This window comes from Lipotes vexillifer, unplaced genomic scaffold (assembly GCF_000442215.2).
Source record: "Lipotes vexillifer unplaced genomic scaffold, Lipotes_vexillifer_v1.1 scaffold484, whole genome shotgun sequence".
NCBI lineage: Eukaryota > Metazoa > Chordata > Mammalia > Artiodactyla > Lipotidae > Lipotes > Lipotes vexillifer.
This window is the reverse complement of record NW_006786458.1, coordinates 75,424-87,843: the sequence shown is the minus strand read 5'-3', so window position 1 is coordinate 87,843 and position 12,420 is coordinate 75,424. Positions and strand designations below refer to the sequence as shown.

General features: G+C 39.8%; 1 protein-coding gene across 1 annotated transcript in view; it reads left to right on the top strand.

Moving 5' to 3' along the window:
- The first annotated feature begins 7,757 nt into the window (after positions 1–7,757).
- TNFRSF10A (TNF receptor superfamily member 10a) overlaps positions 7,758–12,420 on the top strand; it is a 33,996-nt gene continuing 29,333 nt past the window's right edge. The window contains exon 1 of the mRNA XM_007458808.1: positions 7,758–7,937. Coding sequence (XP_007458870.1) covers positions 7,758–7,937 — 180 coding nt within the window. The remainder of the gene's footprint in view (positions 7,938–12,420) is intronic.

Below are 12,420 nucleotides of genomic sequence, written 5' to 3'. Positions count from 1 at the left end.
ATCCGCCTGCCGATGCTTGGGACACGGGTTCAAGCCCGGGTCCGGGAAGATCCCACATGCCGCGGAGCAACTAAGCCCGTGCGCCACAACTACTGAACCTGCACTCTAGAGCCCGCGAGCCACAGCTACTGAGCCTAAGCACCGCAACTACTGAAGCCCGTGGGCCTAGAACCCATGCTCTGCAACAAGAGAAGCCACCGCAATGAGAAGCCCGCGCACCGCAACGAAGAGTAGCCCCCGCTCCCCGCAACTAGAGAAAGCCCGAGTGCACCAACGAAGACCCAATGCAGCCAAAAAAAACCCCAACCTAATCCAAGTCCTTTTTCTAACAACACTATATCACTTCACAGGTAGTGCAAGTACCCTATGACAGTGTCATCCCAATTCCTTCCTCCCAACCCTTATAACACTGCTTTCATTCATTTCACTTAACAAGAAGTTACAATCACTAGATACATTTTTGCTAGAATCATTCTGAACAAACTGTTAAATGTTAGATCAAATAAGAGTAAGCAACCTTATAGTTTGTGTCTAATCTGGATGAGATAGTTAAATTTTATAGCAATATAACTAAAAAACAGTTGTCACTGCAGAATCAGAAAGTGTATTATAATTATATTTACTAGTGGATAAGCTGCATGATGACAGTCTTTTGTTGTTGTTGTTGTTCATCCTGGGTGTCCAGAGTCTAAACAGTTACTGGTCCATAGTCAGTGTTCAATAAAGAACAGTTGAATGTAAAACTTTCTTTCAAAAAAAAAAAAAGAAGTAGGGACTTCCCTGGTGGCACGGTGGTTAAGACTCCATGCTCCCAATGGAGGGGGCCTGAGTTTGATATCTGGTCACGGAACTAGATCCCACATGCATGCCGCAACTAAGAGTTCGCATGCCACAACTAAGAGCCTGTAAGCCACAACTAAGACCCAGAGCAACCAAATAAATAAATAAATATTAAAACAATAACAAAGATCTAAATAAATTGAAAGGTATTTATACAAAAAAAGAAGTAAAAGAAAAGATTTTAATTTGCCTTGTTTTATTCCTTCTCTAAAGCTCTTCCTTTATGCAAATCTGAGTTTCTGACCTATATCATTTTCCTTCTTTCTGAAAAAAAAACTTTTTTAAAATGTATATTGCAAGGCAGGTCTACTAGCAACAAGCTTCCTTAATTTTTTTTTTGTCTGAGAAAGTTGTTATTTCTCTTTTACTTTTTTTTTTTTTTTTTTTTTTTTTGCGGTACGCGGGCCTCTTACTGTGTGGCCTCTCCCGTTGTGGAGCACAGGCTCCGGACACACAGGCTCAGCGGTCATGGCTCACGGGCCCAGCCTCTCTGCGGCATGTGGGATCTTCCCGGACTGGGGCACAAACCCGTGTCCCCTGCATTGGCAGGCGGACTCTCAACCACTGCGCCACCAGGGAAGCCCTCTCTTTTACTTTTGAAGGATAATTTTGCTCGATACAGAAATCTAGGTTGGTGGGATTTTTTTCCTTTCACACTTTAAATATTTTACCCCACTTCCTTCTTGCTTTCATGGTTACTGAAGAAAAGCTCAATATAATTCTTATTCTTCCTCCTCTATAGGTAAGGTACTTTTTCCCTCAGGCCTCTTTTAAGATTTTCTATTTTCTTTGGTATTCTGCAGCTTGCGAATGATATGCCTATGTATAGAATTTTGGAGGTATTCATCCTGCTCGATGTTCTGCTAGTTTGGCATCTGTCATCAATTTTGGGAAATTTGAAGTCATTATTGCTTCAAATATTTCTTCTTTTCCTTCCAGTATTCCCCTTATGTATATGTTACTCCTTTTTAAATTGTCCCACTTCTTGAAGATTCTGTTCTGCCCTTTTCATTCTTTTTTTTTTTCTCTTTGCACTTTGGTTTTCTAACTTTCTGTTGACATTGATTCAAGCTCACTGATTCTTTCCTTGGTCATGCCCAGTCTATTCATGAGCACATGAAAAGCATTCTTCATTTCTGTTACAGTGGGTTATTTTTTGTTTGTTTGTTTCTAGCATTTCTTTTTAATTTTTCCTTGAAGTTTCCATCTCCTTGTTTACATTTCCTATCTGTTCTTGAATGTTGTCCACTTTTCTATTAGAATCATTAGTATATTATTCACAGTTGTTTTAAATTCCTGGTGTGATAATTCCAACATCTCCACCACATCCATGTCTTATTCTGGTGCTGGCTCTATCTCTTAAAACTCTATGGGTTTTTGTTTTTTTTTTCTTTTAGTATGCCATGTAATTTTTTGATGAAAGCTGGACATGATGTACCTGAACTGAGCTAAGTAGGCCTTTAGTGTGAGGTTGTATTTTTGTCTGGCTAGGAGTTAGAATGTGTTTACTATTTGCCATAGCTGTTGCTGTCAGAGACTAAAGTTTCGTCTGTTGTGCTTGTTGTGCTTGCTTACCTATTCTCTGTCATCTTTGGGTTTCCCTTAAGCCTTCCTTGTAAGTAAGGTGTGATACCTTCTCTATTCATTTTTCTTCCTTTCTCTTCTCCTCTACCTTCTTTCTCCTGATTACCCCAAGGTTTTTTCCCTCCAAAGTAAAAATACAAGTCCTTGGTGATGTGAACATTTTTAATATGTCCTGTCAATACCACACTTTTTTACTGTCTCCTTACTAGATGGCGAGTCTCTTGGAGGAGGTACTGCATATTTTAATCTTTGTATGCATTACGTCTGGTACATAATCAGTTCTCAATAAATAGTTATAAAATTAAGTATGCAGGGGCTAAAAAACATTTTCACACTGTCTGCTACTGATACTTCCCATTACATATCTCTTCCTTCCAGGTAAAATTTATGTCTTTCCAGTGGTTCTTAACTCTAATTCATAATAGAGTCTCTTTTAGGGAGCTTTAAAATATATGTTTGGTTTATAGAAAACATTATTAAAATGAATGGAAGGTAGGATATCTCAGCATACAAGTGATGACTATAAAACAAGAACCAAAAGGAAATTCTAGAACTGAAAATTCCATTATCTGAAATAAATTCACTTGAATGTTATTAACAGAGTTTGAACACTGCAGAAGAAAGAATGAGTGAACTTGAAGAGAGATTTGATAGAAACCATTCAATCTGAAAAGCAGAGGTTAAAAAAAAAATTGAAAGGAAACAAGGAACAGAGTCTTGGTGACCTTTGGGACAATACCATGGAATATATTTAGAATTGGAGACTGAAAAGAAATGGCTGAACAAATGAGAAAAAAAATGGCTGTAATTTTCTCACGTGTAGTGCAAAACACCAAGTTACAAATTCAAAAAGCTTAGAAAATGCCAAAGAAAGATAAATATAAAGAAGACACCGCCTGGGCACAGCATAGTCAGTGGCTTTGTGCATGAAAAACGTTTTTTTTTTTTGCATTTGTAAGACCACTGAATGACAACTGACTTAAACAGTGGAGCTCAGAATCTTTGAAGCCGTGAGAGGAACCTGCTGAGTCATGATTCATTTATATCCAGTGAAAATATTTTTTTAAAACAAGGGCAAAATGAAGAAATTGTGGCAGATCGTATATTCCAAATAAGGCTACAACGATAAATGTAACTAGAATAAACATTCCAGTTATAAGGCTGAGATCCTCCAACTGGAAAAAAAGCCAGCTGAAATCATAAGCTGTCTAAAGCATATGGACTTTATTTTTTTTAACAAATATACATACATATTCTTTTTTTACATTCTATTCCATTATAGGTTATTACAAGATATTGAGTATAGTTCCCTATGCTGTACATTAGGTCCTTGTTAATTATCTACTTTATATATAGCAGTGTGTATATTTTGATCCCAAATTCCTGATTCCAGATAGAATGAAAGTAAAAGATGGGAAAAGACATACAATGCAACCAGTAAGTATAAGAAAGCCGGTGTGCCTCTCATTATTTCAAACAAAGTAGATTCAATATTAGGCATATTAGCAAAGATAAAGAGGGATGCATAATGATAAAAGAGTCAGTTCATCAGAATGACATAATGCTCAAAGATATGTGTATACCTAATAACAGAGCTTTAAAGACTTGAAGCAGAAATGGACATGATTAGTGGGAGAAATAGACAAATCTACAGTCATAGAAATTTTTAACACCCTTTGCTCAACAACTCATAGAACAACTAGTGAGAAAAAAAATCAGTAAAGTCATAGAAGTTCTGAAAAATTCCTCATCTACTTTGACCTAATTAACATTTATAGAGCACTGTACCCAACAACTGTAGAATACTCATTCCTTTTGCATGCACATGGTATATTCACTAAGGTAGATCATATTCTGGGCCATAAAACAAGTTTTGATAAATTTAAAAGGTTTGAAATTGTACCAGAGTATGTTTTCTGGTTGCAAAGGAATTGAATTAGAAACCAAAAACAATAAGATATTTTTTAAAAAACTTCCATATCTGGAATTTAAAGAGCATACTTCTAAATAATCCATGAATCAAAGGAGAAACTACACATAAATTAGAAAATATTTCAAGCTGAATGATAATGATACTGCAACATATCAAAATTTATGGGAAGCAGCTAGAGTAAGGGTTAGAGACTGTAAATGTTTATATTTGTAAATAAGAGAAGGTTAAAATCAATTATCTCATTTGCTATTTGAGAAGCTAGAAAAAGTCAAAATAAACCCAAAATAAGTAGAAGAAAGGTAAAAACAAAGAGAAGAAATCTATGAAATAGAAACAGAAAATGAACCTGAAGAAGAAAGAAAATTAATGTAGATCATATAGTTATTTGAAAAGATTAATAACATTTATAAATCCCTAGCAAAATTCATCAAGAAAAAGAGAGAAAACTCAAATTACCAAAGTCAGAATAATAGGATATCACTATGATCATTAAAGATAATAAGAGAATAGTGTGAACAACTTTATGCCAGTATATTTGACAGCTTAGATAAAAGAGACAAATTCCTTGAAAAACGTCACTTGCCAAAACAAATACATGAACAAATAGAAAATCTGAATAGCACCATATGTATTAAAAGATTTGAATTTATTATAAAAAACCACACACACACTCAAACAAAAACAACAACAAATAGCCTTCGGGTCCAGGTGGTGCTATTGGTGAATGCCATCAAATCTTTACAGAAGAAATAATACCAATCTTATAAAAGTCTCAAGAAAATTGAGCTTATTTTATAAGGCCAGCTTGATACTGATACCAAAACCTTACAAAGGCATCATAGAAGGAGAAAATTATAGACTATTATCTCTCATGAATGCAGACCCAAAAAATCCTTAAGAAAAGTGTTAGCAAATCAAATCTAGCAAATATGTGAAAAGGACAATACATCATGACAAGTGAAATTTAGCCCAGAAATTCAAGGTAGGTTTAACATATTAAAGTCCATCAATTTGATTCATCATTTTAATAAAGGAGAAAAGCCATAAGATCACCTCAATAGATGTAGAAAAATATCATTTGACAAAATTCAAAACTCATTCATGATAAAAATTTATACCAAACTTGGAACGGAAGTTAATTAATCTGATAGATGGTATCTATGAAAATGCTAGAACTAACCTCATATGTAACAGTGACATATTGGATGCTTTCCCTCTAAAATTAAGAATAAAACAAGCAATTCTGTTTTCACCATTTCTATTTAACATTGTACTGGAAGTCCTAGCCAGGGCACTTAAGCAAGAAAGACAAAAGGAATAAAGACTGGAAAAGGAGAAGTAAGACTGCGTTTAGTTGCAGACAATATGATTGCTTATGTAGAAAATCCTAAACAATCTACAAAACAACTAGAAATACATAAATTTAGCAATATCATAGGATACACGATCAATGCAGAAAAATCAGTTGTGTTTCTAAACATCAGCACAAAAACAATTTGAAAATAAAATAATCTAAACCAATTCCACTGAAAATAGCATCAAAAACATTTGGGAATACATTTACAAAAGATGTGTACAATTTGTACACAGAAAGCTTACAAAATATTGTCAAGATAAAGTAAGAAAGATCTAAAACAAAACCATCTCATTGATTGAAAAACAATATTGTTAAAATGTCAATTCTTCTCATCAATCACCACATTCAATGCAATGCCACTTAAAATCACAGCAGGATTTTATTTTTTTTAACATCTTTATTGGAGCATAATTGCTTTACAATGGTGTGTTAGTTTCTGCTCTATAACAAAGTGAATCAGCTATACATATACATGTATCCCCATATCTCTTCTCTCTTGTGTCTCCCTCCTTCCCACCCTCCCTATCGCACCCCTCTAGGTGGTCACAAAGCACAGAGCTGATCTCCCTGTGCTATGCGGCTGCTTCCCACTAGCTATCTATTTTACGTTTGGTAGTGTATATATGTCCATGCCACTCTCTTACTTTGCCCCAGCTTACCTTTCCGCCTCCCCGTATCCTCAAGTCCATTCTCTAGTAGGTCTCACAACAGGATTTTTTAATTGAATATTTTAATTTATATAAAACTTATATGGAAATGCAAACAATTTCAGGAAAAAAAAAACAGTTGGAGGACTTAAACTACCTGATTTCAACACTGTATAAAGCTACAGTAATCAAGATAACATGGTACTGGCATAAGGATAGAAAATTAATAAATCCATGGAACAGAATATAGAGTCCAGAAATGGAACATATATATAATCAATTGAATTTCAACAAAGTCAGTAATATTATTCAATGGGAAAAGAAAGTCTTTTCAATAAATGATGTTGCAACAACTGGATAAACATATGGAGAAAAATGAATTTCAATTCCTGCTACCCTGGCCTCACAAAACTGATACAAGGGGTGGAGCTGGAGGCTCCCAGGTTCCCTTCTCTCCTACTCAGTCCCCAGCCCTTCAGTCACCCTGTGAGCAGGACCTAGCCTTGTGCCACTTTCTGAATACTGGACTTCACAGAACTTGGTCCCAGCAGAGTGCCCAGTGTGTAGGGACAGCTGGAAGGGCCTGACCCATGTAGGGACCCCCCCTCTTGGCCCATTTGGTTTCACGTGCCAATTAGTCTCCAGCAGTTTTGTTTCCCAAGGGCTTTAAAGAATATACAGAGAAGGAAAACCCCGAAGAAAGGCTTAATAAAGTGGATTCCTCCAGCTTGCCTGACTGCAGGAGCAGCAGGGTTAAGAAGAGATGGCATGAAGTCCTGAGTGCGAAAGTCAGATGACAGACCTGGAATTACGGGAACATGCAAGGCGGTGACGGGGGAGGTCGGGAGCCTAATGGTGACCTGAATTCAGATCCACCGCTTGCTGCCTCTGCGACCTTCATTCTGTCCACCCACGTGTTCATTGAGTGTCTGCTCCAGCCAAGCACCTGGTTACTGAGATGCTAAGATCAAGCCTCTGTCTCAGAAGCTTGGCACTGGGACAGAGCTGCAAAGTGACTCTGAAGGCAGTGATATTCATGCACACACCCTGCCAATGAGGGTGGAAGGAGCAGAAGCTGAGAGTGGGCAGAAGGCTGTAGTCAGAAGCCCAGAGCGGTAGCTCGGGAGCGTCGTTGGCCCTGGTAAGGGACCCGCTTCAGGAAGGGTTTTTAACGCCAACTCCCGTCTTTTTTCCGGTTCAGAGGAAGACGGAGCTTCTTATTGGCCCGGCACTGATTGGGCAATACCCGCGTGAGACTAGGCGGGGCCATCCGCTCTCCTATTCACCCCAAACCCGCGAGATCAGCGCGCCAGGTCTGAGGCATCCCGCAGACCTCCACAACTAGCAATCAGAAGCGGACTTGCCCGCGTTCCGCAAAAGACACTCTCGATCCCTGATGGCTCTGCCGGCTGTCACCTCGCGGCGACCAGAACAGCGAGCGCTCCCCGACCGCACGAGGCAGCGGGGACACAGCGCGCCGGCCGCCTCGGGCTCCCGGGCCTCGGTTCCTAGTCCCAGGCCTCCGTTCCGGGGCCCCAGGGCTCTCATCTTCGTCCTTTTGGGTGTCCTGCTGTCGGTGAGTCCCTATCGCGAGTCCTGGCTCCGGAAGGCGCGCTTGGCGGCCGGGAAAGGGGGTGGGGGCGGGGCGTGGGGTGCCTGCCCGAGTCACCTGCGGTCCGGGTTGTCTGAGCGGGACCAGCAGTGGGCAGAGTCGGGAGAAGGAGCAGAGTCATGACCCGGCAGGACCGACCGGGCCCAGAGGGAGAAAAGCCCGCGTTCCTAGGCTTGTCGTGGCTGCCCCAGAAGTAAATTCCAGAGAGGAGTTGAAAACTCCTTAGCAAGCCTTGATGTGGCCCGGCCCTTCCCTCTCATTACCATACTCCACTTCGCACCCCCTCTCCCTTCCTTTCCTTCCCAGCTTCCTTCCTCCCCTCTCCCTTCTCCCCTCCCCTCCCCTCCCCTCTTTTATGCCTCTGTTTAAATTCTAAAACATGCTCATTGCATCTATTCTTCCCATTGATTTTTACAGATAAGTAGCTTTCCCATCCTCCCTTGCATTCAGCACCCCTTCTTAGCTGCTGTGAGCAATTTGCCAAATTCCTTCCGGGCACTTTCTTCCACAGCAACATACAGGGCTTACAGGGTAAACAACCAGTAATCATACAGCTGACCCCAGGGGCTCTGTCTTTAGTTTAGGAGGAAAGGGTGTGAAGCTTTTATTTTGATTTCCATTTTGAGATCGAAACAGGTAAGGTGTGCATCCTGGAAAAACTATTTAATGGCTGCCCTGAGCTAGGAGGCGGAAGGCTTTAGTCTTAACCTAGCTTGTCTTTTTACCTATACAACAACCATCCAAACCCACAAAAATCTCAGAAGAAACAGACCTCAGACCACAAGAAGACCTTTGAGAACAAGTCTGACGCACTATGTCACAGCTGCTCAGGTTAAGAGTAAAAGACAAATACTGAATGATATTACCTATATCTGGAATCTGAAAAATACAACAAACTAGTGAATAAAACAAAAAAGAACCAGACTCGTACATATAGAGAACAACCTGGTGGTTACCAGTGGGGAGAGTGAAGCAGGGAGGGGCAATATAGGGATAAGGGGAAAAGAAGGGTTGTTATGGGATTATATGAAATCACGTGTGTGAAACGTTTGAAAATTGTAAAGCACTAGAGAATTTAAAGAATCTTTAAAAAAAGTAATGGTGCAGCTTTAGGGTGTGTTTGTCCGGGCAAGCAAAGAGTAGTGTTTGTTTGGTTGACTCTTATCAGGAAAAAGAGAGAGTGAAGATCAAACTAGACTGTTTTGCCCTCTAAGGGGTGGGCTGGGGGGAGGGCGGGAAGCAGGAGAGGGAAATCCCTGCTCATGATTCATCTCTGGGCAGAGCAGGGTCAGTAGAGTCTACACAGGACTCAACTTAACACACTTCCACATCTCCTCCTTCCTTCTCATTTCCTCCCTCTTTTTTTTTTTTTTTTTTGCCATGCCGGCAGCATGTGGGATCTTAGTTTCCCAACCAGGGATCGAACCCTTGACTCCTGCAGTGGAAGTGGGGAGTCATAACCACTGGCCTGCCAGAGAAGTCCCCTCGTTTCCTTCTCTTTTGTCCCATACTGCTGCTCCAGTGCAGCCCTCCTGTCTCCCTCCTCTGTCTCTGTCTCTGTCTCTGTCTCTCTCTCTCTCTCTCTCACACACACACACACACACACACACACACACACACACACACACACACACACACCCTGCCCCCACAGACACACAAGTCTGTGGGTCGGCAAAGCCTCAGATCTCCACTGCACCTGGGTGCCTCAAACAGGGTGCAGTGGGGATTACACACTAGGAAGCCTCCTCCTTGCCCACCCGCTCCCCCTTTTACTTTGACTTCGTTCTTGTCTGTGATCCTGTCTGTGTGGACTTTTCACTCCATGTCCACCAGTATCCCTGCCACCAGTACCATTGTCACCTCTGCCTTGCAGCCCTTCCAGGCTCTTTTCAGCTTGGTGACCTTGGTGGTGTTTATGGGGGTGTGGGGGGTCTTTGTGTCTCTGCCTCAGCTCCCTGTGGTCGGAACTGTCCCTGCACAGGGCTGCTCAGCAAGCTCCAGACGTGCCTCCCCTGAATGCACATGGGTTCTAAGATGCCTGCACTAATGCTGGTATGATGTCCTTGTCCTGTTCTAGGGGGTATTTATGGTGGGAAATATGACTGGCAGGTTGGGAACAGAACAGAGGTAACTGAATGTCCTGTTGAGAGATTGCCCAGGTCCAAAGGCACCATGGAGTCAATTTCAAGTTTTCAGTTGATGTTACCAAAGATTTTTAAAAAGGCACCATTTGTAGTGTTAAAAGTGTCAGAGGGCTTCCCTGGTGGCGCAGTTGTTGAGAGTCCGCCTGCCGACGCAGGGGACCCGGGTTCGTGCCCCGGTGGTACAAAAAAAAAAAAAAAAAAAAAAAGTGTCAATTCATCAGGAAGACATCTTAATCATAAATATTATGTGCCTAATAGTAGAGCTTTAAAATATCAATACGTAAGGCAAAAACTGATGAAATTAAAGGACTATCATATCACCCTTTAATGAAGATGAAAAAGGGTAGTAACACTGTCAACCACCATGGGAATTCCCCCACAGTCCAGTGGTTAGGACTCTGTGCTTTCATTGCGGAGGGCACCTGTTCACTCCCTGGTTGGGGAACTAAGATGCCGGAAGCCCTGCGGCACAAATTAAAAACAAATTAAAAACACACTTAAAAAAAAGAACCAGAAAAAACCTATCAACCACCTTGACTTAATTGACATTCAGAGAGCACACTGCAACATCTAATCAAGTCTCATTCTTTTTTGACGAACGTGGTACTTTCATCAACATAGACCACATTCTGGACAATTTTAAAAAGTCTAAATAAGTTTAAAAGCAATGAAATCGTATAGACTCTGTTCTCTGACTTCAAAGAAATTACATTACTAGTCAAGAATGGTCTCTAGAAAAAAACTCCAAAATTTGAATTTAAAGGCAACATACCTCCAAAGCATTCATGGTTCTTAGATGAGATCAAAAGAGAATTTTTTTAAATTTCAAAATAAATAAATTTCAAAATAAATAATAATGGAAATTTGTGGAAGGCTGTGCTTAAACTGTGTAGTTTGCAATTAAAGACCTTCCTTCTATTAAAAGAATAGGGGGTTGGGAGAAATAGGGAGTAAAATTTTAAAACATAAAAAATAAAATAAAATCAGTGACTGGAAGATCCACATTAATCACCATAAAATAAGTGCAAATTAAACTCAAAAGAATAAGAAGGAAATAATAATAATATGAGTAGAAATATGAGTAGAAATCAATGAAATAGAATACAAATAGTTAAAGGAATTGACAAACCAAGCATTGATTCTTTGAAATAATCAACAAAATGAATAAAATAAAATCAATAAACCAAATTTTAAAAGAAACAAAAGCAAAAAAAAAAACCCAGTATCAAGAATTAATGATGGGATATTATTACAAACTCTGCAACCATGAAAAGGATAATAAGGGGATCTTATGAATAATAATTTTATGCTGATAAATATGACAACTTGAATAAAATGGACAAATTCCTTGAAAAATACTACTTAGCAAAACAGATACAAGATGATTGTACTCAGGTCCTGGACATTGCTCTAAGTCAGAGGAGAAAGGCATAAAGATCGGAAAGGAAGAAATAACCAACTGTATTCATTTTCAGAGAACAACTGCTAGAACTAAGTGAATCTAGCAGGTCATAGCATGCAAGTCCGGGAGCATAGGAGGCAATAGGATTGTGTGAGCAGAAAAAGAGGACGCAGCCATTACCTAAACTCAGAGGAGGCCCAGCCTGGAAAAGGGAGGACTAGAGGGACACACATTAGCACAGCTGTCTCTAAGTTCTTGAAAGAATTTTATGTGTCAGAGGGCTGCATTTTGTCTTATTTGGATCCAGCGAGTCAAACTGGGCTCCACATAACTTGTTTTTGGTTCAGTCTTCTTCTTTTTAAAATTTAACTTCCTGACTTAAAACACTCTCAAATTACAGAAAATTGCAAAAACCGTACTAAATACATTTCCTTGAACCATCTGAGAACAAGTCAATGACAGAATGCACATCACCCCTTAACGCTTCAGTGGGGGTTTCCAACAAACCAGAACATTCTACCCCCATAGTTAAATGCAGCCTTCAGAATCAGAAAATTAACATCCAAAGGGTACTATCAGCTAATCCTCAGACCCCATTCATATTTCTCCAGTTGTCTGTATGATATCATTTATTGCACAGAGATCCTATCCTGAATTGCTATTTCATCTTTTTCTGTGACTCCTTGATATTTAGTGGAAAATTGACAGACTCTTTTTGCGGACAGGTTGTCAACTTCTTTTTTATTTTATTTACTTATTTACATGTATGTTAGATGATTTTGTATTTTTCCTACGTGCCTGTTATGGGCTGAATTGTGCTCCCCCACCACCAAATTCATATGTTTAAATCCTAACTGACAGTAGCTCAGAATAAGACTATGTTTGTAAATAGGGTCTTTAA